Source organism: Coturnix japonica, chromosome 8 (assembly GCF_001577835.2).
Source record: "Coturnix japonica isolate 7356 chromosome 8, Coturnix japonica 2.1, whole genome shotgun sequence".
Classification (NCBI taxonomy): domain Eukaryota; kingdom Metazoa; phylum Chordata; class Aves; order Galliformes; family Phasianidae; genus Coturnix; species Coturnix japonica.
In genome coordinates this window covers 22,035,038-22,060,041 of record NC_029523.1, presented here as the reverse complement: position 1 = coordinate 22,060,041, position 25,004 = coordinate 22,035,038, and the positions used below count along the sequence as shown (strand labels likewise).

At 41.7% G+C, this 25,004-nt stretch overlaps 1 protein-coding gene across 2 annotated transcripts in view; it reads left to right on the top strand.

Moving 5' to 3' along the window:
- LRP8 (LDL receptor related protein 8) overlaps positions 1-25,004 on the top strand; it is a 132,317-nt gene that overhangs the window by 79,464 nt on the left and 27,849 nt on the right. For both annotated transcript variants that reach the window (XM_015870590.2, XM_015870589.2), the window contains exons 3-4: positions 1,233-1,355; positions 21,551-21,679. In XM_015870590.2, the coding sequence (XP_015726076.1) occupies positions 1,233-1,355; positions 21,551-21,679 (252 nt within the window). The remainder of the gene's footprint in view (positions 1-1,232; positions 1,356-21,550; positions 21,680-25,004) is intronic.

The window sequence follows — 25,004 nt, the reverse complement described above, 5'->3', positions numbered from 1 at the left end:
GACCCTCTTCCTGCATAGGTCATGGGCTCGTAAGCCTGTGCTTGTGTAAGAAAAAATAAGATCAAGCTCTGGAGGGTAAGTTGTTGTGTTTAATGCTTTGAAAATGTGTGCTGATGAAGCCATGATGTGTACATACGACTTACACCAAGGAGTAGGTACCAAGCACAAAGCCTCTATGTGGGATCAGGAAAGCAGTGGAGCAGATTGCACAGGGAGGCCATGCTGTCTCTATCCTGATACTGAGTTGTTAGGACCAGAGTGTGTGAAGCCATGAGTAACATGGTCTGACCTCAGGGCTGGCCTGGTCTTGGGGCACAGGTTGGTCATGGCCTCCAGGTGTCCTTTACTGCCTGTATTTTCCTGTGATCCTATTAGGTTGTGAGCAGCTTTGCAGAAGGGAAGAAACAAATCTCCCTGCCACCACCTGCTATATGAATTGGTTAGTCAGCTGAACTGCTCTTCAGCTGGATTCCTTGCAGAAAAGCCACACCATTGGAAAAGGCAGTGACCGGTGATCATGTACACACTGAGGCCAAGGACTGAACAGGCCAGACTGTAGTCTGCTTTCCTTCTGCTGCAGTGGAATAATGCTGATGTGTATTAAGGGCACTGAGTGTGCTGCACCACCAGCACAGTGGAATAGACCCGTTAATTGCTTGAGCTCCTGCCTTGCATCTTTTTCAAGCCCTAGATTAATGCAAGCAAAGCAAAGAGTGTTGAGTGGTTGACATTTAATGAAATGATGTTTATTGTCTGGAGGAGTGCTTTATGATCATCTAATATGGTGACAGATGTGCTAAAAAAAGCCATGAATAGTCTGCGTAGATAAAAACATTGTTAGATCGTAGTACTCCAAAGGCGAGACTTGTTTGTCTTACCTGTCTGTAAATCACGCAGCACTTTCAGTTCCGTGTAGGCAGCAGCATTTTGTAGTAAAAACCCCAGATCCTCATTTTCATAAAGAGCATCCCTGTATTTTAGTTTTTATTTTTTACTGTCTGGAATAAAACATAAAAGAGTGGATCCACTTTGAATAATTGAGGAATAAGTGTAAAGGAACACCCATCTGTGATACCTGTGAGATTCTCTCATGGGGAAGCAATGTTGAATGTGGTATTAATTCTCTTGATGTGGGGAAATCAATATTGTCCTTTGTGGGATCAAATGCAGTGATGGTGATCTGCTCTGCTTATGTTCACATCCAGTTTTGTTTGTCTTTTTATTTCCTGCAGCAAAGAAGACTTGTGCTGAGTCGGATTTTGCTTGTGACAACGGCCACTGCATCCCAGACAGGTGGAAGTGTGACGGCGAAGAAGAATGTTCTGATGGGTCAGATGAATCAGAAGCAGCGTGCAGTGAGTAGCACAGACAAGTGGTGTTTCTCAGACATGTCGTCTTGTCAAAGCACGGAGCGTTAAGAAATGGAAGGTGTTATTCTTAACACTCACAGGATGATGTTTAAACTTAAGCTTTTGTTGTAAGAGAAATTAAACACACAAAGGATTCAGGTCATTTGAATCAAATGGCTTCCAAATGTTCCAGAATACCAATTTTCCAGACAGTGATATTGATAGAACTATACAAGGTGTATTTCTGTCTGTAATGGAACTGGAAACGTTTCTAGCACTTGCATTTTGTATAGTTTCAGGGCTTGTGATCAGCAGTGCTGCACTAAGATTCCTGATCAGTCTCCTCACGAAAGCGAATGCTTTTAAAAAGCAGGAGTCCAAGGGGAATCAGAAGCTGTTATTTAGTCCCACACCCACAGGGTGTACCATTGCTCCCTGGAGTATAGGCTTACAAGTCTGTGGGGCTGCACCAGCAATTGTGTATGGTCTGAATCAAGCACTATGAAATCTGTGCACCTGGGGTCAGGCCTTTGGAAACTGCAACGTGCAGCATTTTGCATGGGGTCACATCTTAGGATTCATTGCTGCAAACAGCACTTCTGTCACTACAGCTGAGCTTTGCAATTCCTAGGACATTCTCAGTGTTATTATTTCTTATTTTAATCTTTGCCTTGGAGAACAAGTGAGGAAGAAGGTAACAGGCAAAAGATGAGCAGTGTGAAGTAACTAAAGCTGAGATGTTTAGTGCAGACAGCACCTTTGAAAAATGTATTGATTCAGTCAGTAAAAAAACATGCTTGATTTCCACACAGTGCGCATAATCTTTTTGCTCTTTGAGGACCTCTGTCCGTGCTGCTGAGTTGAAGGAAGTCCCAGGAACACTGTAATGAAAGCATTAGCTTGCTTACATCTGCAGATTTGTTCTTGAGCAGACCAAGAAACTTATACAAGCCATTCTATTGAATTTCCAGTCATGTACTTCACAAATATATTCCCATGAGTCAGAAACAGTGCTGGAGGAAGTGTTTTATTGGCACGTAGCGGCCTTCACTAATAACTGTGCTTTTATTTTTAATCCTAGTACCTGTTCTACCTTCTCCCTCCCTAATTAAGAAAGATAAATAAGCTTATCTTTTGCATAAGGTGAATGGAATGTTTTTTGCCGCCATATACAGGCTACACAAAAAATGACTTCAGTGAGTACATTAGCATATTTATGTACTATAAGCATTGGTCTTTCACCCTGCATCCGCCTTAGTCAAAAGCTATCTTATTAACGCTCCTTCCGCTACCTGATTGTGTGGAGGGGGGCTGCATAACTAAGCAGCTCCATTCCCTGGTGTTGCTCTCTGTAAATCTCTTGGCAGAGGCCATAGCATGGTGAGGGTACAGACCACGCAGTTCTTAGTACCCTGGTGATTTTTCTTGATCATCTTCCATTCCTCCCATTTTTCCCCACTTACGTTATTTCTCTGGGGAAATCATCTTTAAAACTTAAGTCTTGTAAAGGACGCTTGACCCGAGCCTTTGATTGGTACAATGCGGGGCTGCCATCCTGAGAGGAAAGTCATTTGTTCAGTTTAGTGTGATTTTCTGCTTGAAACCTACTAAGAAACCGAAGTCTACATTTCTGCAGTGGTTCTTCTGTTCAGATAGTATCAGGAAAATAATGGCCCTTGAAACGTCTCCCTGCTGCTAATGGGAGCGGGCCAGTGTCACCTTGACGCAGGCAGAAATCTGTTCCAGTTGTGTAGTGTGCTGTGACAGGTCAATCAGGAATTCACTGTGGCAGTGACAGTGCCCATGTGGACTAATTCTTGATTTGGCCTTTTTTCTTATTTTTAGTACAAGAGTTTTGAAAACAGGTCAGAGACTGTGGCATGTAATTATGGCCTATAACTGCAGCGTTTCTATTCACAGAAGATAACGTCCGTGTCTGTCAGTCAGTCAGGGTCTCTTGGCTTCCAGAGGGAATTTGCACGAGTGAGTGCTTTTCTCTGTTGAAACCAGATGTTTCTGATGCTTTAGTCTTCTCTGTTATAGGTAAAGTGTCCTCTTAGGACTTTGTTGTTGCATATTTTTCACGTCTGGATCAGGGTGGTCCTGAGTCACAATCCCAGCTTCCAACAACAGAAGATAAAGGTGACTTTTATCATAGCAGGGCCTCCAGCACACATTGAACTGCTCTGATTCATGCCTTCGTACCATGTAGCTGGCTGCACTGTTGGAGTGCCTTGTTAAGGCTAGTTTTAATTCCATTCTTGACAGTGTATAACTGTCTCAGCACAATATGTTTAACTTTTGTTACAAGTTTGTGTGGTAGATGCAAGATCTTCATATCTCAGAGTTTACAGGATGCTCAATACAAGTTTATGCCTGACTTGTGGCTGGCTCTCCAGTCAAGTTGATGTTTCTTTCTGTACCAGTTCAAAGCTTGCCTTCTAATCTTAAAAATATCTGCAAGTAGAATTTTGGAACTTTACTTCTTTTATGGGATTATTCAGATCCGAGGTTCACACTTAATCAGATGAAGATCAAGTAGTTTTAATCTTAGGGCTGTTGATAGCTATAGGCTTTAATTTGCATGGTAAGGCCATTCTTCCCAGATGTTTTGTATCCTTGTCAAAGTATGTGTCATCTCAAAGGCTGATCCGATCTGCTCTTAAGGAACCAGAATCAGCCCGATAATGCATAAGCACTGTCCTGGCTGTGGGATTAATTCACATATGCTTGTAGCTCTTCCTGTCCCTGTCTCTAATGCTGAGCTAAAGATAAAAGGTTGTTGTGAACAAACAAACAAACCTACTTGGTTCGTTACTGCTTCCCAGATCCCTGAAGTTGCTCATCTTTGTTCCTGGCAATATCCTCTTTCAGGATGTTACCCTTCCCCAGGTTTTCAGGGCAGTGCAACCTGTCTTGTGTCCATAGATAATATGGCAATCACAGCTTGCCTGACTTTGCTCAACCTGTGGTGTCCAGGGTTTTTTCCTGCTATCCACATAAAGTGCATTTTCTTCAAGCTACGAAATGTGGTGGGAAGCAGTGGCTGTAAGTGGCTGTGGAGTTCCCAACTGTTAGAATCTGTAGGGCTTCTCACTGTTGCATCTGGCATGAGCGTGGATAAGATGGTTGTTCAGGCTTCTGGTTTGGAAATGAGTTATTATGAAGAAGAAGCTGCTTGTATTTCTTCTTTTCTTTGAGCTAAATCCTTGATCTAAAGATACTCTTACACCCTTAGGTTTGTCCAAGAGAATTATTCATGTAGCAGGCAAATAGCATCACTAAACCTCAGTGTTCTGCCATCTGTCAGTTCTTCAGTGCTATTATTTGGCAGCTGAGTTTATTTGGTCTCATTTATTCTATATTAAAGTTTCCAAAATAAGTGTATCCCTCCTCTGTAAGCTGATCTATTCGGGCAGATATTGAGGGCTGGATCTGTTCTCTCTGTGAAGTAATCATCAGATGTAATGATGGGGAAGGGGATTGTTTTATTTTGGCTTAGTTTGTTTTTGTGTGGAAGTAGAATGAGCCCCTAAATCAGGGGAAGCAAAGCCATGCAAACTCAAAAATTAATGCTATCCACAGAGGGCAGGAGGGACAGAATGCATGATTTAAAGAAGTTGGGTTGAATGAGGCTGGGGGAGGGAGGAGGAATTTAATGTTGAAGGGAAGAAAGTTATTTTGAGATGCTTAATAAATGAGAAGAAATGGGATGCTGGGTGAGATGGAACAAAGAAATGCCATTTATCTGTGCTGCACTGCAATGCTGATGGAGAAGGGGAAGCGTTAGTGTTCCGACATGTCATGCTCCAGCCTCATCTTCCTTGGCAAAACCTTTTTAGGTTCAGGAGGTCTGTGTTCAGCTGCAAGGAGATCTGGTAGGGCCCCACAAACCATCCAGCTGAGGAGCCCCAGACCGCTTTTCAATTGCTCTCACTAATAACAGCCCACTCAGTGCCTGTCTTGGGGTGGTGGCATGTGCTGCACAGGCTTTGCTTAAATGTGAGATATTCCTTGCTATTTCACCAGTTTCTAGAAGCTGAGGAAGGGGAATGGTAGCCATTCCTCCTCTGTCAAAATGGATGTCAGCCACACGGTGCTGTTCCAACACAGGTACAGAATCACGTGGCTTTTTTTACAGGCAAGAACTTTTAAATTTTCTTCTGGATTTGGTTATTTAATGAAAAATAAAAATCTCTGGAGAAAAATAAAAACAAATGCTAGCAAACAGTAGCAGCAATGATGGGAACATAAATTAAAGGCATAGAGCAAGTAAAGATCTGAGCTGGCAAACTCTTGCCTAGGGACATGGTATATATAATGAGATCAAGGAACGCAGGCAGCAGAAACTCACCATTTCTTATTTCTTTATCAGATATGTGACATCCTCCTAGTTAAGAGCAGAACTTATTATATGAAATGGTGCAGGAGGATGTTATGAGAGAGAAAAAGGGAGGCCTGAATTCATGCTGCATGTAATAAGGAATGGTTTAATAGGGCAGGTTTAATAAGCAGCAGTCCTGGAAATAGATTTATTTTTTTAAATGGAAATGGAATGTAAAATGAAATCTGTGAATGTTGGTTTGAAATACAGTTTCAGTTCATGCAGTCCTTATTTCGAAGTACGTGTCATTTGGGGAGATGTATCCAAACTTGACAGTTTTATTTTTAATGGGTATTTTCCACGATCCCAGGCACTTTATGTGCTGCTGCTGTGTATGTTGATCTCCTGTAATACTGGTGAGTGTTTAATTGTCCTTGTTTGCTATTAAGTTGCATAAAAGCATTAATTCTGCAATTGTTGGTATTGCTGACGGTATTGCTCACCCCCAAATGCACAGCCCTCTCCTAGCTTCCCATTTACCCCAAAGGAAATTATTTCCATATTATTCATCTTTGATCTACGTCTCGTGCACGTCTGACTGAGTTTGGTTACATTACTGTGCTTTTCTGGAAAGCGACTTAATAGACTGTTCCTGCCCTTGGAGAATTCATTTATCTTGAAGAAGGGTGGACTGTCTCGCTCAGGCCATCATGTACACTGGGCCACTGAAAATGGGAGGAGGAGGGGAATAAAAAGAAAAAGCCACCACAAACAAACTAGGTCAAATCATCCAGGCACAGCCAGATGCCACGTTTTAGAACCCGGGGCAGAAACAGAAAGGATTTTTATTTTCCCCAACATCAAGAGCAGATCTTCTTGTTTATATTGTGCTGTGATGGTGGGGAATTGTATGTGCAGTGGAATAAAGAAAGACTGTTCTGTTGGATGTATTTGTTATGGGTTCATTCAAGGAATTAAGTGAGGTAAGGTTAGTGTCAGGTGAACGAGTGTTCATTTTTACAGCACTCCCATTGCACTAACTGTCTCTTGCCAGCACAAAATCCTGCAGCTTCTGTGGTCTGGCTACTGGGCTGCCACAGTTGTGGTGGGCCCTTGGGAGCATTGCAGCAGCTGAGGTTTCTACTGCATCCATGAACAAATATAGCATAAGGTACAGAAGGTGGGGATGCTTCTGGAGCTGCGGGACCCTCCTGGTGACGGGACAAGAAGAGACAGTCTGGTTTTGCAGAAGCTCAGACTGAGTTTGTGGGACTAATGGCAAAAACCTTGATTTGTCAGTGAGCAAATCTATGGAGATTAACAGAATAAAACAATATCGCACCATGATCATCTTTCTGTGAAGTCACAGAGTAATTTAAGACAGAAGGGACCTGTGGGGGTCATCTAGTCCAGGCCACTGCTGCAAACAGGTCCCTGTCCTTGCACTTGGCCACCCTGGATGTCACCTGAATTTCCTCTGTTGCAGCGTGCATCACCATGCACGTCTGAGAACAGCCTGTCTCTGTTTTCTCCACTCCCTTCCCATTTCAGAGTTGAAGGCAGCAATAAAATCTTCCTTTCTCCTCTTCTGATGGCTGAACATAGTTCTCGCAGCCTCTCCTTGTGTGTAGTCTATTGTTGTTTTGCCAGGAAATTGGAAATAGCACAATTCTGTCAAAGGAATCACCCTTTTTCGTCAGTCACAAGCCTCTGTCAAAGCCTTATCACATCCTAAATATAATATAAAAAATATTCTATATCTTTTGTATGCTGCTTCCAGGTCTGTTTATGAAGTGTTTTGGACTCTTAAAAATTCTGCTCGATGAACACATGAGCAATACTCTGGAGATGGATGAGAATTGTCAGGGCTGGCTAGAAGACCAGTAGTTCCCTACAGATCCTATCTTCTGGTCTAGTAAAGATTTCTAAAAGTCTATTTTTATCCAAAGTACATGTAACTCTTATATGTAACTCTTGAAATGTTCATAAACATTTCTACTTTAGTCATCTTATCTCAGACAGTGTATACTTCCTTCGCAAGTGGCTCTGGTTCCTTTATCACTGTAGCTCATCAGAATGAGTCCAAGTGGGTCCTTGTTGAACAACCCTAAATTGACCTCACATCCCAAAGGACACAAAATGGTAGGTACTAACACAAGAAATCTTTGACAAGATGAGAAACCTAATCTAGCTTTTCTCGCATCCTGTTCCTTTTATTGAAGCATGAAATTATCCTTTTACATCAAAGCAAATTCAGCAAACTCAAAGCCTAGCTGTTTATCCTTAGTAGCAGGATAACTTTATCTCTGGCTGTTGGGCAGTGCATTACATCTCCTTTTTGATGATTTCCATGGCTTTGGGGTTCTTAGCATTTTACTTACCTAGAGGTGTATGTTAATTTAGGGTATGCAATGATTGTGCTTCAGTTCTATCAGTGCTCAAAACTTTGAAGTAATACCCTCCTAAAGAAAACCTATTTTTCCTTCTAGGGAAGGTGGATAGAGCTTGAGCTTCAGAAGTGACCTTTTCAGAGGTTCTAGACCAATAGGAAAACCAATAGAAGTTATCTGTTGGATCTTTTCTCGTGTTTTTATGTTCTTTTATTAAGCAATGTAATCTTGTAAGAAAGTCACTTTCTCATGTAGCTTTGCAAGATTTGGCATTTGCAGTGTTTGTATGCCTCAGGTCATACAATTAATGAATGGCTTGGGTTGGAAGGGACCTCAAGGATCATCAAGCTCCAACCCCCTGCCACATGCAGGGCCACCAACCTTCATATCTAATACTAGACCAGGCTGCCCAGGGCCCCATCCAACCTGGCCTTGAACTCCTCCAGGGATGCTCCAGGTCAGCTCTGAGCTTTCATGAGTTGACTGTTGCAAATATTTAAATGTTGGCATTCAAATATTTTTCCTATTAGTCTGACATGTTCATGCAGTTCATAAACAGGAACAGTCATAAAAGGGCTTGTTGCTGCCTTTTATGGCTGCTGTTAATCTTGCAGTTACTTCAGTGAGAGAGAAAGTGAAGGTTGAGCATATGAAGGCCTTGTGTGTACAGTTATTTGGAAGCCCATCAGTATTGAGCTAGTAAAAACTGAAGAGGCTTTCAAAAATCCTCAAGCATCTTTTCACAGCCTATTAATTTTCTTTCTCTCCTTTCCCTTCCTGCTTGTGTTCTGAAATTCACATTTCCTGATTTTTAAAACAGTTGTTGGCTAAAATAATTTCTGGAGATCAAAAGCAAGTCATGACTTGAAAAATGAAATATGTTGGCAACCAAATGAAGCAGCATTGCGCTGTAGTTGTGCAGAAAGCAAACCTGCTGCCCTTTCTTGAATGGGTGAATTATGGTGTCAGGAGTGAAAGTGAAATGGCATTGACCAACAATTTCCACATTTAAATTCTCGATGTTTCAGTATCATAATGTGTTTCTCGTAGGTTGAAGCTGTGATTCATAATTGCACCTTTTATTTAATAGATATATTTTTCCTGTCTTTCTCTCTTTGTACAGTTGTGGGATCATGTTTTCATTCAGGACAAGCTCCCACTGAACTCGTTGGCAGTTTTAATGAGGGTCTCGTGATACTCCATCCTGCTTCCTTGAGGATTAGGATCATGATTAAGACTGGTTTAATGTGCAACCTCTGCATGCTTTGGTAGATAATTCATGTAACATAAACCTTGCCCTGGAGATTTTTAGTTCTCTGAAATGCTTTCAGTCGTGCTGTGCCCAGGGTGAGCCACCGTTGCTGGCAGCACTGTCTGCAGTGTGAGGCTCACACACATCATTGCTCTGCATGTTTTTGTGGTGCAGCAGATGTCCACAGCTGCCATGAGCCTCAACCAGCTCTTTGCCTTAGCAATGGCTTCTGGCCTGTAGTAAGGACACTGTGCAGTAAGGCTGTGAAATCTGTTTTGTGACTGAGGTGGTAAATAGTCATTTTTGACATGAACATAACCATGCTTCTCCCTCTCCTTGTGAGGCAGGAAGCGTGTCTACATGTTGGTCAGCCAGCAGTTTTTTTCCTAGTTGTACTAAAGTCAAATTATACATATATTTAGAAGTGCACATGCACAAATTAATTGGATCGTTTCAGCAGGTATGTCATCTGTGTATAGAATGTGAATAAGAAATAGCAATTAATCATACTAAATTCTGCTAGAATTTACGTTTTTTATTTCAATTCCTGCTTCTAGACATGTTGTGAGAGTCAGACTTGGAGCTGAGCGATGTGAACCAGCAGGGCTGTGTGTAATGAAGGGAAGGTAGGGATGGCAGGGGAGCACCTTTTGTTCTCAGCCACAGGTCTACACGCCGCTGTTTTTTGTGCAACAGCCTGAGCAAATTCAATTAAAATACCATCTAAGCTGTCCGTTCCGTCGTCTGAAAAAGAAAACAGGTGAGGGTTTCTTTGTGTGTATGTAAAAGATGAAATGTTCCCTTCTGAGAGATGTAATAATAGCAGCAAAGCCTTTTCAGAATGTCTTTCTGTTTGCACATATAAATGTATTTTAGAGTGAGGATATTTAAAAATGATTAAGTATATGGTTGTCTACTGAATGCTTTTTCTGCTCTGAGTTCTTTGTGCTTTGTTGGCCCCTTTGAGAAAGAATTTATATGTCGATACCTTCACCAGCTCATAGGAGCTGACACCTTAATATGGAAAAGCTGCATCTTCATTTGACATGAGCTTGGATCCCAGTCTTGGTGAAGGAGATGGCAGTGCAGATGTTAGTGCTGCAGAATGGCTTCCTTTCAGCTGCCGTGCATGCTGCAGATAGCATCACATGGAGCGTGACTGAAAATGCCTTCACAGTGTGAATTTTTACCAAGTCCTGGAAGATATTTTTATACTCTGTGCTCTAACAGAACAGTAAGGCCATGTAGTAACAGCAGACACAAGATGCAGTGGAGATGTTGCAGCATACCTGGGAAAGCTTTTCGTTTGGGAGTAGATAAGGTGCAGATTTTCTGGTAGCAGGAAAACAATGTTTTGCAATGGATTGTTGCATTTTGCTGGAGACTTGTATGATTTTTCATTCTATAATTTTTATCACTCATCTTGGCAGGTTTCGTTATGTTTGCTCATCTGGGGACCTTTTGTGGCTGTAGGTTCCCTATCGATAAGAAGCACTTTTGCAGCCATAATCTCTTTTACGATGGATATGGTCTCAGTGCTGCTTGGCTCCTTTATCCTTTGTATAATTTAGTCCCCCTAGTGTTCTGTGGGGCTTTTCCTTCCCTGTTTTGATTAGAATTGGAGTAATCTCTGTCAACCAGAGAAGGAAAATGAGCTTGGGCAGAGGCATAATGAAAGAGCAGCTGCTGATGCAGGAGCTCAGAGAGCCCTGCGGGTTTGTGCTGGACTCTCAGCCACAGCTGAGAGACTTCTGAGGAGCCTGTGTTCTCATCACTGTTTGTAACCAGCGGGCTGTCAATGGAGCCCAGCACACAGTCTGAGAGCATTCCTTCCTCCTCACGCTCCAGGTATAAAATTCTTTCAGGATTAGCCTGAGAGAGAAAGAGAAGGATCCAATGTACCCATGTGCACTTGCACATCAGTTCCCCAGTTCCATTATCTGGAGTAGAGCTGCTGCCTCCACTGCACCAGAACCTCTGCAGTACTGGTTCAAACATGGCCAACCTGGGCTGGCATCAACTGCAGAGCACCAACACTGCTGAGAAAGTGGAAATCTGGGGAGGGGTTGGTGACTGTTGAGTAGCCTGATGTGTTCAAGACCAGGTTGGACGGGGCCCTGGGCAACCTGATCTAGTAAATGTGTATGTTTGGTGGCCCTGCCAGGCAGGGGGGTTGGAACTACATGATCCTTGAGGTCCCTTCCAACCCGGGTCATTCTGTGATTCTGTGAGGTAACTGGGGCTTCCTCCTGATGTCTGACTTCTTTTACCCTCTGTTTAATGATGTTGCAGCTTTTCAGAGCAGGAACTGAAAAGAAGCTCTATCAGATACCTGTGAATGCAATTACTGGTGTTTCACTTTTACCAGTATTTCATCACTGGCTTACCTGGGAACTGCATACTAATCAGACAAGTTGCTTCAGCTGGAGATAATTAGTAGGAACTCAAGATTAAATACCATAGGTAACATTTTTTAATCTTCTGGATTTATCAGAGTGCACCAAGATTTCATATAGGTTATGTAAAAATACCAACCTTATAGTCATAGGTTTAATTAAATTAATTTGTGAGGAAGGATTAAAGTGAGCTCTGGAAGAAGCAATTCAAATCTTTCAGCTGGTCAGATGGAGCATTTTCTTTTCTCACAAAGGAGAAACACATCCAAGTTTCTAGTAGGGCTTTTTATTATTTTAATCAATGACTTTTTCCCAGCTAACACAATATGGTCATTTGTAAGAAAGAGCTTTAGGACATCACAATAGAAGAAACTGTGTTGGTTGGGATTTTTGCTGTATGTTGGTTATTTTGGGGTGGGTTTTATTGTTCATAATTAAAGTTCCATTTTGTTTCTATAATTATCGACCTGCTTATCTGATAGGAAACTCACCGAAACAATTCCTGATCCATTATTTGCAAGCTAGACAGCGAACTAAACTGCCTTAAAGGGATTAAAGAAATACTGTCAACTTTAAAGTCACATTTTAAATTCTTTTTGCATTTAACTTATCTACTCTGAGTCCCTTCTGAATTGGAATTCTGTCTGATAACCACCCAAGCACTTCACAAACAGTGATTATTTCAGCACCAAGATGCATGTGAGGTGCTTTAGAAAGCAAATCAAACATGGGTCCATTAACAGTGCTCGGCATTTTCCTTGTAATTAAGTAATTGCATTTTAGCTGAGTTACTGAAGCTGGTGGGGCTCTGCCCAGACCCACACAGCTGCTTTCTAGCAGAGCTTACCATGTGGTGGAGTTACGCGTGTGTTTTAGAGTGAATTTATGCTGACCAATGCCATGCTTTAATATCATGTGTATGTGCATCAGTATTTTAGTGAGGGCAGTGAGATGCACAGCCTTTGACAAGGGTTGAGCTTAAGCAACTTCTTCAAACCCATCAGTGTGAGAGTAGGAAAGAAAAAAAACGTTTGGAATCTGTGCAGCCTTCAGTCACAGCTGATCCTTTCCATATGTGCTCTCAGATTTGGCATCTAATCCATGTTGTAGATGGACTTTGTTGTCCTGAAACTTAAAGGTCACCACCGCTACTTCCAGTTGCTGTTGGTCTAAGAGTGTGGGTATTTGGGTTGTCTGCATGTCTGAGTCCTGGTTGCAGTCCTTTGGCCAGTGCCTTTGAACGGTTCCTTGTTACTTTACATGAGCTGGTAATTTAGTTTGTGGCATTTTCAGAAGAAATGTTGGAGCAATACTATGTCAGCATTATGAGCAAAATTGTGATTGTTCTTTCTGCTTCCTTTCATTATGCTGATGTAAACAATAAGCCTTTTGAAATGCATAATTATTCTTACAGAGAATACTTGCCATGAAAAGTGGAATAAAACAACAGATCTAGGCTGCACTGCTGGCTTCATGTTACTGGTGGTCTGAGCTCTGTGCTCAGTTCTGAGTCCTGATGTGCAGGATTTCATTTGATCTCGTAGTGACCACTGTTTTGTTCATGCATACCAACCTGTGTGCTCATGCCTGAGTTCTGCATGACCATTTTCTTCCACTGGTTAGTGAGCAAGGAGTTTCCAAGTAGGACTTTGTTTTCTTTGTGAGATGGGAGCCTGTTATATTTTCATTGCGTGGTGTAAGACATTTGTCATTGCTTTTAAAGTCTGGCTTCAGGAGACAGCATTTACACAGCATTTAGTAACGTAAATCAAATAATTATTCTCTTTACCAATATTATAAGAAATTATGAGGCGCTGTTTGTGGTGATTCCTAAGTAATAGGGAGATGACCGCTATGAAAATGTTTCAAAGGGAAATAGCTTGGAGCTGTAGAGTTGTGTTTAGAAAAGGTCAATTTAAATTAAATTAAAAAATAATAATAATAAAAAAAATCCTAGTTATACATATGAAATGGAATAGAGATCTCTGAAACAGTGTGCAATAATTGAAATGTTAAAAAACTGAATTAACATGCCTGTGAATTTCACATTTGTGAGATAAGTTCTTTCTTTTTCGTAGCCTAGGAACAATTCTGTACATTTCTTCCCCTTCGCTTGGATGTTTTCATTTATCTTCCATGTTCCTGGCTTGGAAGAAGTATTTTCTTCCAAAAAGTGTAGAACAGCTTCCAGTGGAAGCTGTTGTGTAACATATGTCCCAGAAGGAGTGAATACATCCCTATCTGCTCATCAAATATTTTGAGAACTGGGGCTGGTGTTTCAGGCTTTCAAGACACATTTTCTCTCCTGCTGAGCCAAAGAAAAGATGTGATAATTCAACCCCGCACATTTGCAGACTTTCTCCATACTGTACATACTTACCCACTTTTCCACAGGTCCTCAGATGTCAAAATGGACTGGATGAAAACACCAGAGAGGTCCAAGAGAGGGAGAAAAAGGGAGAATGGTAGCATGCAGCTTTTGTGTAACCATGTGATGTATGCTTTATGGATATCATGGATGACGTATGCCAACACACATAAAGAAAAGACTCACAAATCTGTTTCTTTAAAATCTGGAGCTCCTGCATGGCGCATAGTTTTTATGTGCCATTGGGTAAAACCATGTTATGACATGGACCTAGACAGTAATGATGAGGCTGGGCAAAGCAGGTCAGGTTGTTTTGTTGATTGAATGTCACCAAGAGTGCATTAGATCCTCATTTTGAGTATTCCCACAAAACTTAGTTGCAATTTTTCTGTATACTTTGGTTCATCGAGTATAGGTAGTATTTCAAAGGAGTGCTGAATCTGGATGCTGGAGTGATGTATAGGCTCTTTTTTTGTGTGATCTCCATCATTGATGTAACTGATGTCAGAAGGCTTCTGTAGGGATATTGGTGTTATTTCAAACAGTAGCAAATGGGTGTTTGATTTTGTTGAGCTCACATGGCTACTTTTGAGGTGTTCTTTTTCCCCATCAGAATGAAGAACTCTTTAGGTTTTCGGACATTTCCAACAATTCCAGTTGCATTTGGGGTGCATTTAAGGGATTGTTTCCTGTACATTTGAAGGATGTACTGATTCAGCTCAGCCTGGGATCATCAGAAGCTCATGTTGCTCCAGGCTTAGGCTGTAATTGTGATACAGATGAGAATATCTGCCAGGCTGTCCCTTTCCTCTTGTAAAAGCCGATTAGCAGACTGGCATCTGTTTTCTTTGGGGATGTGGCACAGATGCCCATACTGAGAAGGAGCTGACTCACTGCGGTGCAGCTGACCTTTCTGCAAGGCATAGGATGATTAATGGCGAGTGCTTGCCAGTCATCCCATGCCCCTGGTGTTACCAGACGGGGATGAGAGCTTCTTGTTTCTCTGGTTGTTAGTGTGGTGCCGAGCAGGTGCTTCGGGTCTTCCAGCAGAGCTCTTGGACTGTTAGATCCTCTCCCCTTGAGATCCATTTGTCTTCACTCCTGCAGGTGGAAAAACCTCCATAAAGACAAGTGTATGTCATTGTTAGAGAAGGTTTTGGAAAGGTTAGGCACGGCGAGTGCAGCAAGCTGCTAAAACTTCTGACATCAGACTGCCTCAAGTCGTAGGTGACTGGAAAGGAAATTATACCTGACCTGCATAGGAAATGAGGTGTACCGCCAACTTAAAAGTCATAAAGATTGCTTGGTTTAGACCAGATGCACCCTGCATACAGATGGCAAAGCCTTGTCGCAGAGATTCATTCAATCACTTTTAAATATTATAAGTTAGAAAGACAGTCTTCCTGTTGAAAAAGCTAAAAGGCCACATTCCATTAAGACCCAATGCATTACACTGCATGTCTGTGAACTTCTGCCCCTTTGCTCGGTGGGTCACGTTCATGCAAATAAAGATAATTCGGTGTCACTGGGTTACCAAGTAGCTCAGGTGTGATAGCACATGTTAAACTGAACTTTAACACATGTTAAATTAAACAGGTGACTGAGAGATGGTAAAAGACAAAGGTAGCTGCTGTAAAGCAGAATGGTTATTGAACATTAGGGATGTGAGCAGTCTTACAAGGGTCACGTAATTGCAGAGCTGGAAAATGTCTTGGTAGGAGGTATCTGATTTTGTTTTTTTGAAGAGAGATTTGAGAGATGTCTTTATTGATACACACCTGTCTGCTCAGAGGAGGGGTTTCATCACACAGTTGTTTCCTTAGGCGAGCAAGAAACAGCATGGTTTGATCCTGTGTACAGAAGCTGAAACTAGATAAGAGAGATAGAGATAAGGACTAGGACTAGAGATAAGATACAGCTCTTAACAACAGTAATAAATAAACAAGTGGACACACTTGTCCAGGAATCTTTAGCAACTGAAGTCTGTAAATCAGAGTTATACCTGTCTTAAAGAAATGCTGTCTCTGAAATGTTGATGTAGAAATGGCATGTTTTTGCTGTGCCAGAATTTGACTGGTTTTAATGGTCTCAGAGCTTTCAGATGTGGGAATTTGTCTCAGCTGGTGCAGAATTTGGTGAAGCTGCGTGGCTTCACATGAAAACATTTGGCTCAGATGCTGCAGGCTGAGCTCTGCCACCGGCAGTCAGTCTGTCTGGGAATTACTCATGCAATCCAGATCACTGCAAAGGAATTTTCAGGGCAAAAAATAGCCTCATTCGTTTAAGGGAAAATAGCTCATAGGTGAGGGAGAGCTGCTCTCCTTTTTATTTTCCCCAGTCTCAACATTCATTGACGTGCAGAGGCAGTCAAAAAGTGCTGTGACGGGGCCTGCAGTCAGCCAGAGCTCATACAGGACACTGCCGTGATGTTTCTTTGTAGATAGCATTTGTAAGTGTCCAAAACAACTGCACGAGATAACAATTAGCTTTAATTACCTGATGTTTGGTGTCAGTTTCTCCCTCCCTGCTGCAGCACTGCTGCTTGCAGAGCACTCATTCCCTGTTAGCCCAGTACCACACTCTGGATATTACAGGCAAGCAGGGCTGGTGCTGACCATCGTAGGTATCCATAAAGCCTTTTTCTGTTCTGTGAGCCCTGGAGGTAATGTCTTTACTCAGCAAAACCAAGAAAAACTCCAGGAGAGAGTTTAGTTTTGGCTGGTCCTATGCAGAGCAGTTAGACTCAGTAATCCTTATGGGTCCCTTCAAGCTCAGGATATTCAGTGTCACATGGATGAAAGACATAACTGGTGAGATTGCACAGTGCATTATCTCGCTGCCTGCTAAGCAGATTGATGGCTGAGTTCTCATGGACTTAATTATTCTTCATCAAGCAGGAGTTATCTAATACATAATGATACTTCTGTGCATCTCTGATCTGCGTGAAATATCCTCTGAGATAAAGGCACGGTGCTGCAGATAGGAGGGCATTTCCTGCCACTGCTGGGCTTTGCAGCTGGGCCCAGCTTTGAAGCAGGTGCCCTGCCTTCAGGATTGGGCCTGCTGCAAAGCTAGCAAACACAGTTAGAGTGGATCCATGTCTGAACAAACTGGCTCGTTTCCTTCTGATCAGAATTCTTAGTGAAAGGTGCAGCTCGGATTCTTTAAATCTTATTATTATAGGCTATATTTAGAAATGGGAAGAATATATTATTAATTATAAAGATGCTGTAATGCTGTGAGGATGTTTAATCCATGCCCTTGATGAATGAAAGACTTACTGTACTGAAGGAAGGTTATGCAATTAACAGCGTATTCATTAGGAGTTCATCAGATACCGAACTATCCTTATCTTTAGGATAATACCAGAATATCAGATAACTTCTTTGTTATTGCTTGAGTGATAAGAATAGGAGGCAAGAACTTCCTCAGTAAGGTGAACATAATACAGTTTGCATATATATTGTATTACATACATGATTACATCTCAGTTTACAGGTCCGGTGCTCTCTGGCTGTGCTGGTATCAGTCAATGGGATGCGCTGCGAGGAAATGGACACAGGGAAAGTACGATTTGTTCAACTGTGTGCTGCAGTCTGGAGTATTTTGTCACTGAATCTTTAGTGGGGAAGGTCGATGCTGATAAAGCTGCAATGTATTTAAACTTAAAGCCTACAAGTAAAGAAAGAAGCATTACTTTATTGCTGCAGATTGACAGAATACAGTTTCTGCTTGTGTTTCTATAGAGAAGAGTCCTTTCCACAGTCCTGGCTAATTCAGGTCATGAGGGATAGGCTTCATAAATCAGTGCTTCAGAGTTGGGTCTGTTCTGCCCATGGGACGCCTGGATGATGGGGATTAGGCTGTGCTGCTTACGCACAGAGCTGACACCGCCAGGCTGGTACCTGAATAGATGACAGAAGGCTTCTAATAAGTCACATGTCGTCAGGGGAAGGCTAAGGCAGTTGTTCCCAGCTGCACACCTCTGCTCCTCAAGGCCATTGTGGGCCCAGAGAGCTGCATTCAGCAGCGCAGTGCATCAATTTGTCAGCTGTGGGGCTGTGTGAGAAAGTCTGAAAGTTGTTCAGGAATCTATTTGCTCACAAGGCCTTGGAATCACTGAACCAGGCAGGTTTGCCTCTGAAAAATGGCATTTCTCAAGGTTAATTAGCCAACCTCCATTCTTGGCTAGCTTGTGCTGCCTTAACCTCCTGACTGCCATTTCTTCCTTGACGCTCTTCTTTCTTCCCAAAGCGTGTCTGTTTGAACTTCACTGATTCCCAGCTATGCTGCTACCAGTCTCTGTGCTGGGTTAGCTGTTACCTTTGAGTATTTTATTCTCCTAAGAGCTTCCTGAATCAGAGCTGCCTTGACAGCATCACGCATCACTAATTATGGGGGAACACAGTGGACTGTGATAAATTTTAAAGGCTCCCTGTAGCCAGACTCGGTTTTGCATCGTAGGTATCCCTGGATAGATTAGAAAACAAATCGCAAATGTGCCAGGATAGCTGTGAGCTTTGGTAAGGAAACCCTTCGTGACCCATGCAGATAACTGAAGTCCCAGGGCATGAAACTTGATGGATTTGTTACTATAAAGCCTGATGTCGCCTGTCTTTTTATCTCACTATAGAAAGATCCCATCTCTTTGGGCTGTGCTCAGTTTTTAATAACCAGTTAAAAGTATTTGGTGCTACCCCTTTCTTCATCAGTGTTGTTTGTAGTGTGTTTGAAACGTGTCTTTCTCCTAAAAGCTGCCTTGCTTTTATTTTCATGGTCAGGAATTAGAATTTGTCGTGGGATTTTGATTATTTCAGTCTGATCAGGTGATAATCACAAAGGTGATAGTCTGCACCACAGCAAGGTACGTGCTATCTGTTCTAGGCATCTAAACCTTTTGTCCATTTAGCCTACTCTATCCCTCCTTCCTTTAGGTAGGGAAGGAATTGTGTGATCATTTCATTGCTGGCATTACAAGCACATGAGAACAAGCTTAGTAAGGTCTGTACTATGCAGTGCGGTGTATTTAATCTCCATAAATTCTTTTCCATTCATCCAGGAACTTCTGAACATAAATCACCATCATATAAATCTTACCTTACGGCGTAACTTTTTATCAGGTTTATCAACTGCTATGGCTATTAAAGATTCCTTGAGATTCCAATTCCAGGAATTGGGAACTCTGAGTCCTGAATTTCCTAAAGCAATCTCTGTGCATTGGATCCCTTCCTATCTAAACAGTACTTGTTTAACAGTTGTGCTTGTCTGGGATGGAAACACGTAGGGCAAATATGAACTTACATTCTGATCATGGTATGTCTGTGAGGTAGGACTACCAGCTATGACAAAAGATCTAAGGTTGGTAATTGAGGAGAGAGATCCTTGCAATAAACCAAACCTTCCTTTAACAAAGAACAACTAAACCACTGTTGGGGGTAATGAGGAGTTAGGAGTTTTAAGGTCTATACTAAGTGCAGCAGTAGAGGTTTTGAGGAACAATTAAATGGCATGTCCAAATGAATTAAAGCCTTTTAGTATAGTAGTTTCTCTGTTTTTTTTTCTGGCTTTTTTTCCTGAAGAACCTGGGATAAATGCAGGGGGCAGCCTGGAGAGGATGGGAAGCTATTTCAGAGCAGGCTGAGAAACTGTCCAGACCTGTAAGATGATGCGTTTCCACAAAGGGGGGGTTCTTTTCAGCCTGTTGATGAAAAATCTTGTGGGTTTCCCACCAGTAGAAGCCACTTAATTACATTTTGTGTATGCTCTTAGAATACCTGTTTGGTGAGAACCTGACAAACGGTCTTCTGAAAGTAAATCAATTCTGTTTTCTTGGGCTTTCTTGAATATACATGATGTCCGGAGCCTGAAAAGCACAGCAGTGGCACAAGAGGAAGCAAACAGTGGGGCGCCAGTTAGGCTCTGTAGTTCTGTGAAAGACTTTGTAGCCTCATGTAAAGAAAAAGAAGAATGTGCCATTGGCGGTAGTGAGTAAATGGAACCTTCTTGTCTTCTTTGCTCTTGTCTCCTTATAAATAAACCATTGTTGTCCATCCTTGGCATTTGCGGTTCATTGTGATAAATTGGTGTTGATGTGTCTGACATTTCAACCGAGTTGTTTAATGGTGCCTTTCTGAAAAGGCAGGCCTTGCTATAGCTCAAGTTGGTCCAGACTATATCCAGGGTGTGAGCGCTCACTCTTATGTATGGTGCCTAACCCTTTTCTTTCTGGGAGGGTGAAGAGGAAAGGAGAAAGTAAATATTTTGGTCACGTAAGCCCAGTAGGTCTGGAGTTGGTGTAAGCAGCACGCAGAAACAGAAATGTGAGTCTGGTTTACAGCTGCTAAAAGCCCATTTCATAGTATAAACACTAACGTTGAGTGCACTTGCACTGCTACAGTGTCTCTGGTTGAAAATAACAACCTTGCTGAAATAATGCAAAAGTTTTCATCAGAGTTGTGCTTTGAGTTTTATGCAGAACCCTGTTACCTGCTAATGCTTACAGACCGTTGGCTTCCATGCAGTGATGCTTAGCTGCAGAAACCATTGAAATACAGGGATCTGATGAATTGTGAGCAAAAACAGCTTCTCTTACTGCGTCCCTGGAAGTTCAAGCTTTGATTTACATTTTTAAAGTACCTGTAATTACTCTGTCAGTGAGATGAGTAACACAGAGATTGTTTTCCATAAACAGGAGACCTCTGCCCATACTTTTCCAAACCTTTCAGCTTGCCAAAACTATTGGTATATTGGTTGCCCACAGCTTCTAGAATCTGCTTTTGAAGGACTCCAGGGTGCTGAGAAGATAGAGAAATCCTGTGGTTAAATGGTGCTGCTTTTAAGTGGGAGGTTGGTGCTTTGAGGCTGCAAGAGAGCTCTCTAATGCCTTCTTGTGCAGGAGGAAAGAAAGTGTAAAGTTCATCCTCTCTTGCTCAGTACTTGGAAAGCGGACAGACTTTGCATTAATTTCTTTACCAGGGTAGCACGCTGTGAACGATATATTTAGTTCTAATCCAGAATTTAAGATTTCATTTGGAATTTAAGTTCCTTCCTTTTCAGCAGGCTTGCAGCCATATAAATAGCATTATAATTATTAAGACCTATGATACATTTTCAAACAGTTCTCCCATGTTTTGAACAGAAGAGTTGATCTGTTTAATAAGCAAATCCTGCCAAACTGGATGAGGATTGATGAGATCATTTGATTTGCGTGCTGCTGTACGGTTGCGTTCCTAAGGCAGGGTGGCTGGGTCAGGCACACATTGAGGGACAGGCTGTTTTTGCATGTGAAAATACTGCGATCTCTCTTAGGGAACATGTAAGCAGACAGACCTCAAAACTGTGGACTTCACTTCTCGTTACAGGCGTCAGGATTGAGCCGTGCAAAATGAAAGTAACTTTAAAAGCGCAAGCAGTGTTAGCAATGTCTAGAAATATGTTAAACTTGTATTTTGTCTTTGTTTTATTCTTCTAGCCAAACAAGTATGCCCAGCTGAAAAAATGAGCTGTGGAGACTCAAGCAACAAATGTATCCCGTCGTCCTGGAGATGTGATGGGCAGAAGGACTGTGAAAGCGGTATTGATGAGGCTGGTTGTGCTCCTGGTGAGTTAGAGAAATACTTTAATACACACGCAACGTTTCCCTGTAGGACTATAAAAGCTTTGGAGTGACTATTACAAATTGCATGTAAAGGGATGACTTTTCTGCCAGCAAAATCCATTCAGTCTACCTTTGCGATACTAAATAGTGGATCTTAGAAAAAGATATGGATGAGGGATTCTGCAGTTGGAGATGTCTGGAGAATATAAAGGGAACTCTATGGAGAGCTAAGTGATCTTCTGTGGTGTAATAGAATATAGTTAGTTAATTGGTCACAATTATGAGGCCTCAATACCCAGGCAGTGTGGTATGGATTTAAAAAGCAAACCTTTTTCTCCTGCAGCTTAGCAGCTTAGTGCCACCTTCTTCCTCCTGTAGAGCACAGCCCTGTAGGCTATATTAGCTTCTGCTGGGATATAATAGATAGGTCTGGACTTTTCTTTGTAAATGGCCTGTTGATTTTAGTGGACAGAGAGAGAATGATACACAATTTACTGTAACAGTTTTAAATTCAGTCCCTCAATGGCCCTTGCCTTTCATTAGGCCTTTTTCTCCTGAATGAAAGAGCTCTTTAACAGTGCATTCCCTCTGTGAAAACTCCTACGCTGTGTAATCAAGTCATTTCTCAAACTGTCTTTTTGATAGACTAAACATATTTAGTTCTGTGTGCTTCTTGTTGTCAAGTATTTTTCTTCTGAATGAATGCTCGATTCATTTTTGTGGCTCCCTTTGATATCTCAGCTGATTTTCCAACTTTGTTTTTGTACAGACCACCAGAACTTAGGGAATATCAGTCTGTCCATTACTATGCAGAAGTAAAATCTCATTCCTATCGCAGCTCTGTTACTAGAGTTATGTATTGTTATTACTTGTCATTATTAAGAAATTATCTCTTGCTCTTTGTGACTGCCATCACCCCATAGTTATTCACTCCTGTTACTGTTTCTGTCTTTTTGTGTGATTCAGATTACTGGTGAGAAGCTTGGATGAGTACATACAGACACACGGTGATCTGAAAACTGAATTTTGAGCTGTGATGCCTGACCAGTTCACAATTCACGTTGTTTTTCCACTGAAGCTGTTTAACAGAGTATGACATGACTCACTAGTTCAGTGCAGTACAGATTAGACATAGTTTTCCACTTGACTCTCTAGTCCAAGTGAAACAGATACAGGTTACTGTGTATATGATGAGTTCTCTGCTTGTTCTGAGCACACACAGCATAGCTCTGCTTGGGTTGACTTGCAAGGAAAAGGAATAGGCTGCTCCTAATTCATGTGAAATTAAGTGCCTGTGCAAGGACCGTTCCTAATTCATTAATTATGATGTGATAAGTTGGTAACGTGCCCTGATCCTTTGTCCTTGAAGGTAATTGTGTTTTGGCAGTTTTCAGAAGTAGTGATCGGTATGAAACCCTTCACGTTCTTTCTGCAGCATGTGCTTTTTTGTTGTTGAACTGCTTTGGAGACAAGCTCAGCAGAGAAACATAACTGCAAGCAAAGGAAGATTTTTTTCCCTCAGTAGGAATTAATGAAGTTATAACAGTTTTACACTGGTGGATACCTCCACTAATTTAGTGCTGCTGCTCACACTAGTAGGAGTTGTTGAGTCGAGTCTTATTATTTATTAAAAAAAACCCCTTCATTTGAAACTGCTTGCTTTGAAGTTCTACTTCTCAAGGCTCTGAGGTGGCCCCCAAAATGAATTTAAATATGTTCTAGATGCCACATAATTTCAGCATAATTATGCTATTAAGAGATTTAGTAAAAGCTGAGTGTTTCCCTTCTGGATGTTTCGGCATCTCTAGCCTTGCTCATCTTCCACAGTTGTAGTGCACATGTAGGTTTGTAAAATGGGAATGTAATCCAAGGACAAGCTACCATCTTCTGGTGGTTGTTGGATAACTCATGTGAGGTGAACTGGACTTTCACTTAGTTCCTTATCGTTTAGGCTGCCACCTCAGTCTGTGCAAGATATCTATCACTGCTGAGTCTGAATGTGGCTATTCTCTGGCCAGGAACTGGGCAAGGAGGCACTGATGGACAAACTTTGAGCTTCCTGGCTGGGTGCAGGCATCAGAAGCTTTCAATCCTAAAATCTGTTGACTCAGCCCCTTTCAGAGGCATTAGATTTAGTCTGAAAAGGAAACAGGTGGCACTTCTGAATGGCTGTCCTAGGTGTGTTTTCAATGAGCACGCTTGTCAAATTAAGGATTTTTTTTGTCATGGATGAGAACAGACATGTTAGTTGTTTGAACTCTCAGAGCTTGTAGAGGATTGATTGCTATCCTTCCTTTTGTCCAAATCTGATAAAACCTCACTAAGCCTATCTGATATTCTGTTAACATTCCCGTTTCTTTTCTATTCAGAATCCTTCTATATCCCTTTTCTCTTATCTCAGTAGCACACATCATCCTGATTCAGAAAAAGGAAAATGGCTGATCCCAGGTTCAGGCCTCTTTTTTCTTTTTACCTCTACACTCACTTTATTTATTCTCATTTTAAATGAGGTTTCATTGCTGGCTGTCACTTGCCAACCCCTTGGTACAGAGCACCACGTTGTAGCTAATGCTGCACCTCTCACAGAGCTGACAAAGAAGTCCTTAAACAATATATTTTTCTAGATAAATGTTTAGAAGGGAGTTTATTCGTGCTTACACTAATTGCCATGTTGAGAGCTTGCATGTGCAATAAACAAATGGAAGATGACTTGAAGATAATGCTAGTGGAGGCACCCAGATAAAAAAACACTAAGCTCTTCCTAAAGCAATGTCAATAAAACCATTGCTTTGAGCTAATGTGAGACTCTAGGCATATTTTAACTGCAGAACCATAGAATCCAGCCCTGTTAAAAGCTAGCCTTGAGAGTAAGGAAACAAGTGTGAAACAAGGGTCCAGTTTACCATGTCTGGAGGGAGAAACAGCAACGTGATAGATGAAGTCTATGGAAATGAAGAATTCTGCAGAGATGACAGAGAGCTTTAGCTGGTCTGCTAGGCTTGGTTTGTTACGATTATAAGGAAATGGTATTTTCATAAGGAATCCTGGCACCGACCCCATTATGAATGGACAGTTAGGAAGGGGTTTGGTTGGGTATCTCTTGTGTGTGCTCTGTTTTTGTTATTCATCCACAAATAAGAAAGAAAAATAGTAAGGTTCTCATCATGCAGAACAACTTAGTGGTAGAAGCTGTGAATTATTTAACCCACGTTGCATAAAGCACCAGTGATTAGGGATCCAGATTTGCATCTGCACAGGTTGTAATTGCACCAGGGATTAATTGTGGGTATTAATCTTTGCATGCAGGTATGTAAGTGCCCGTCTGCCT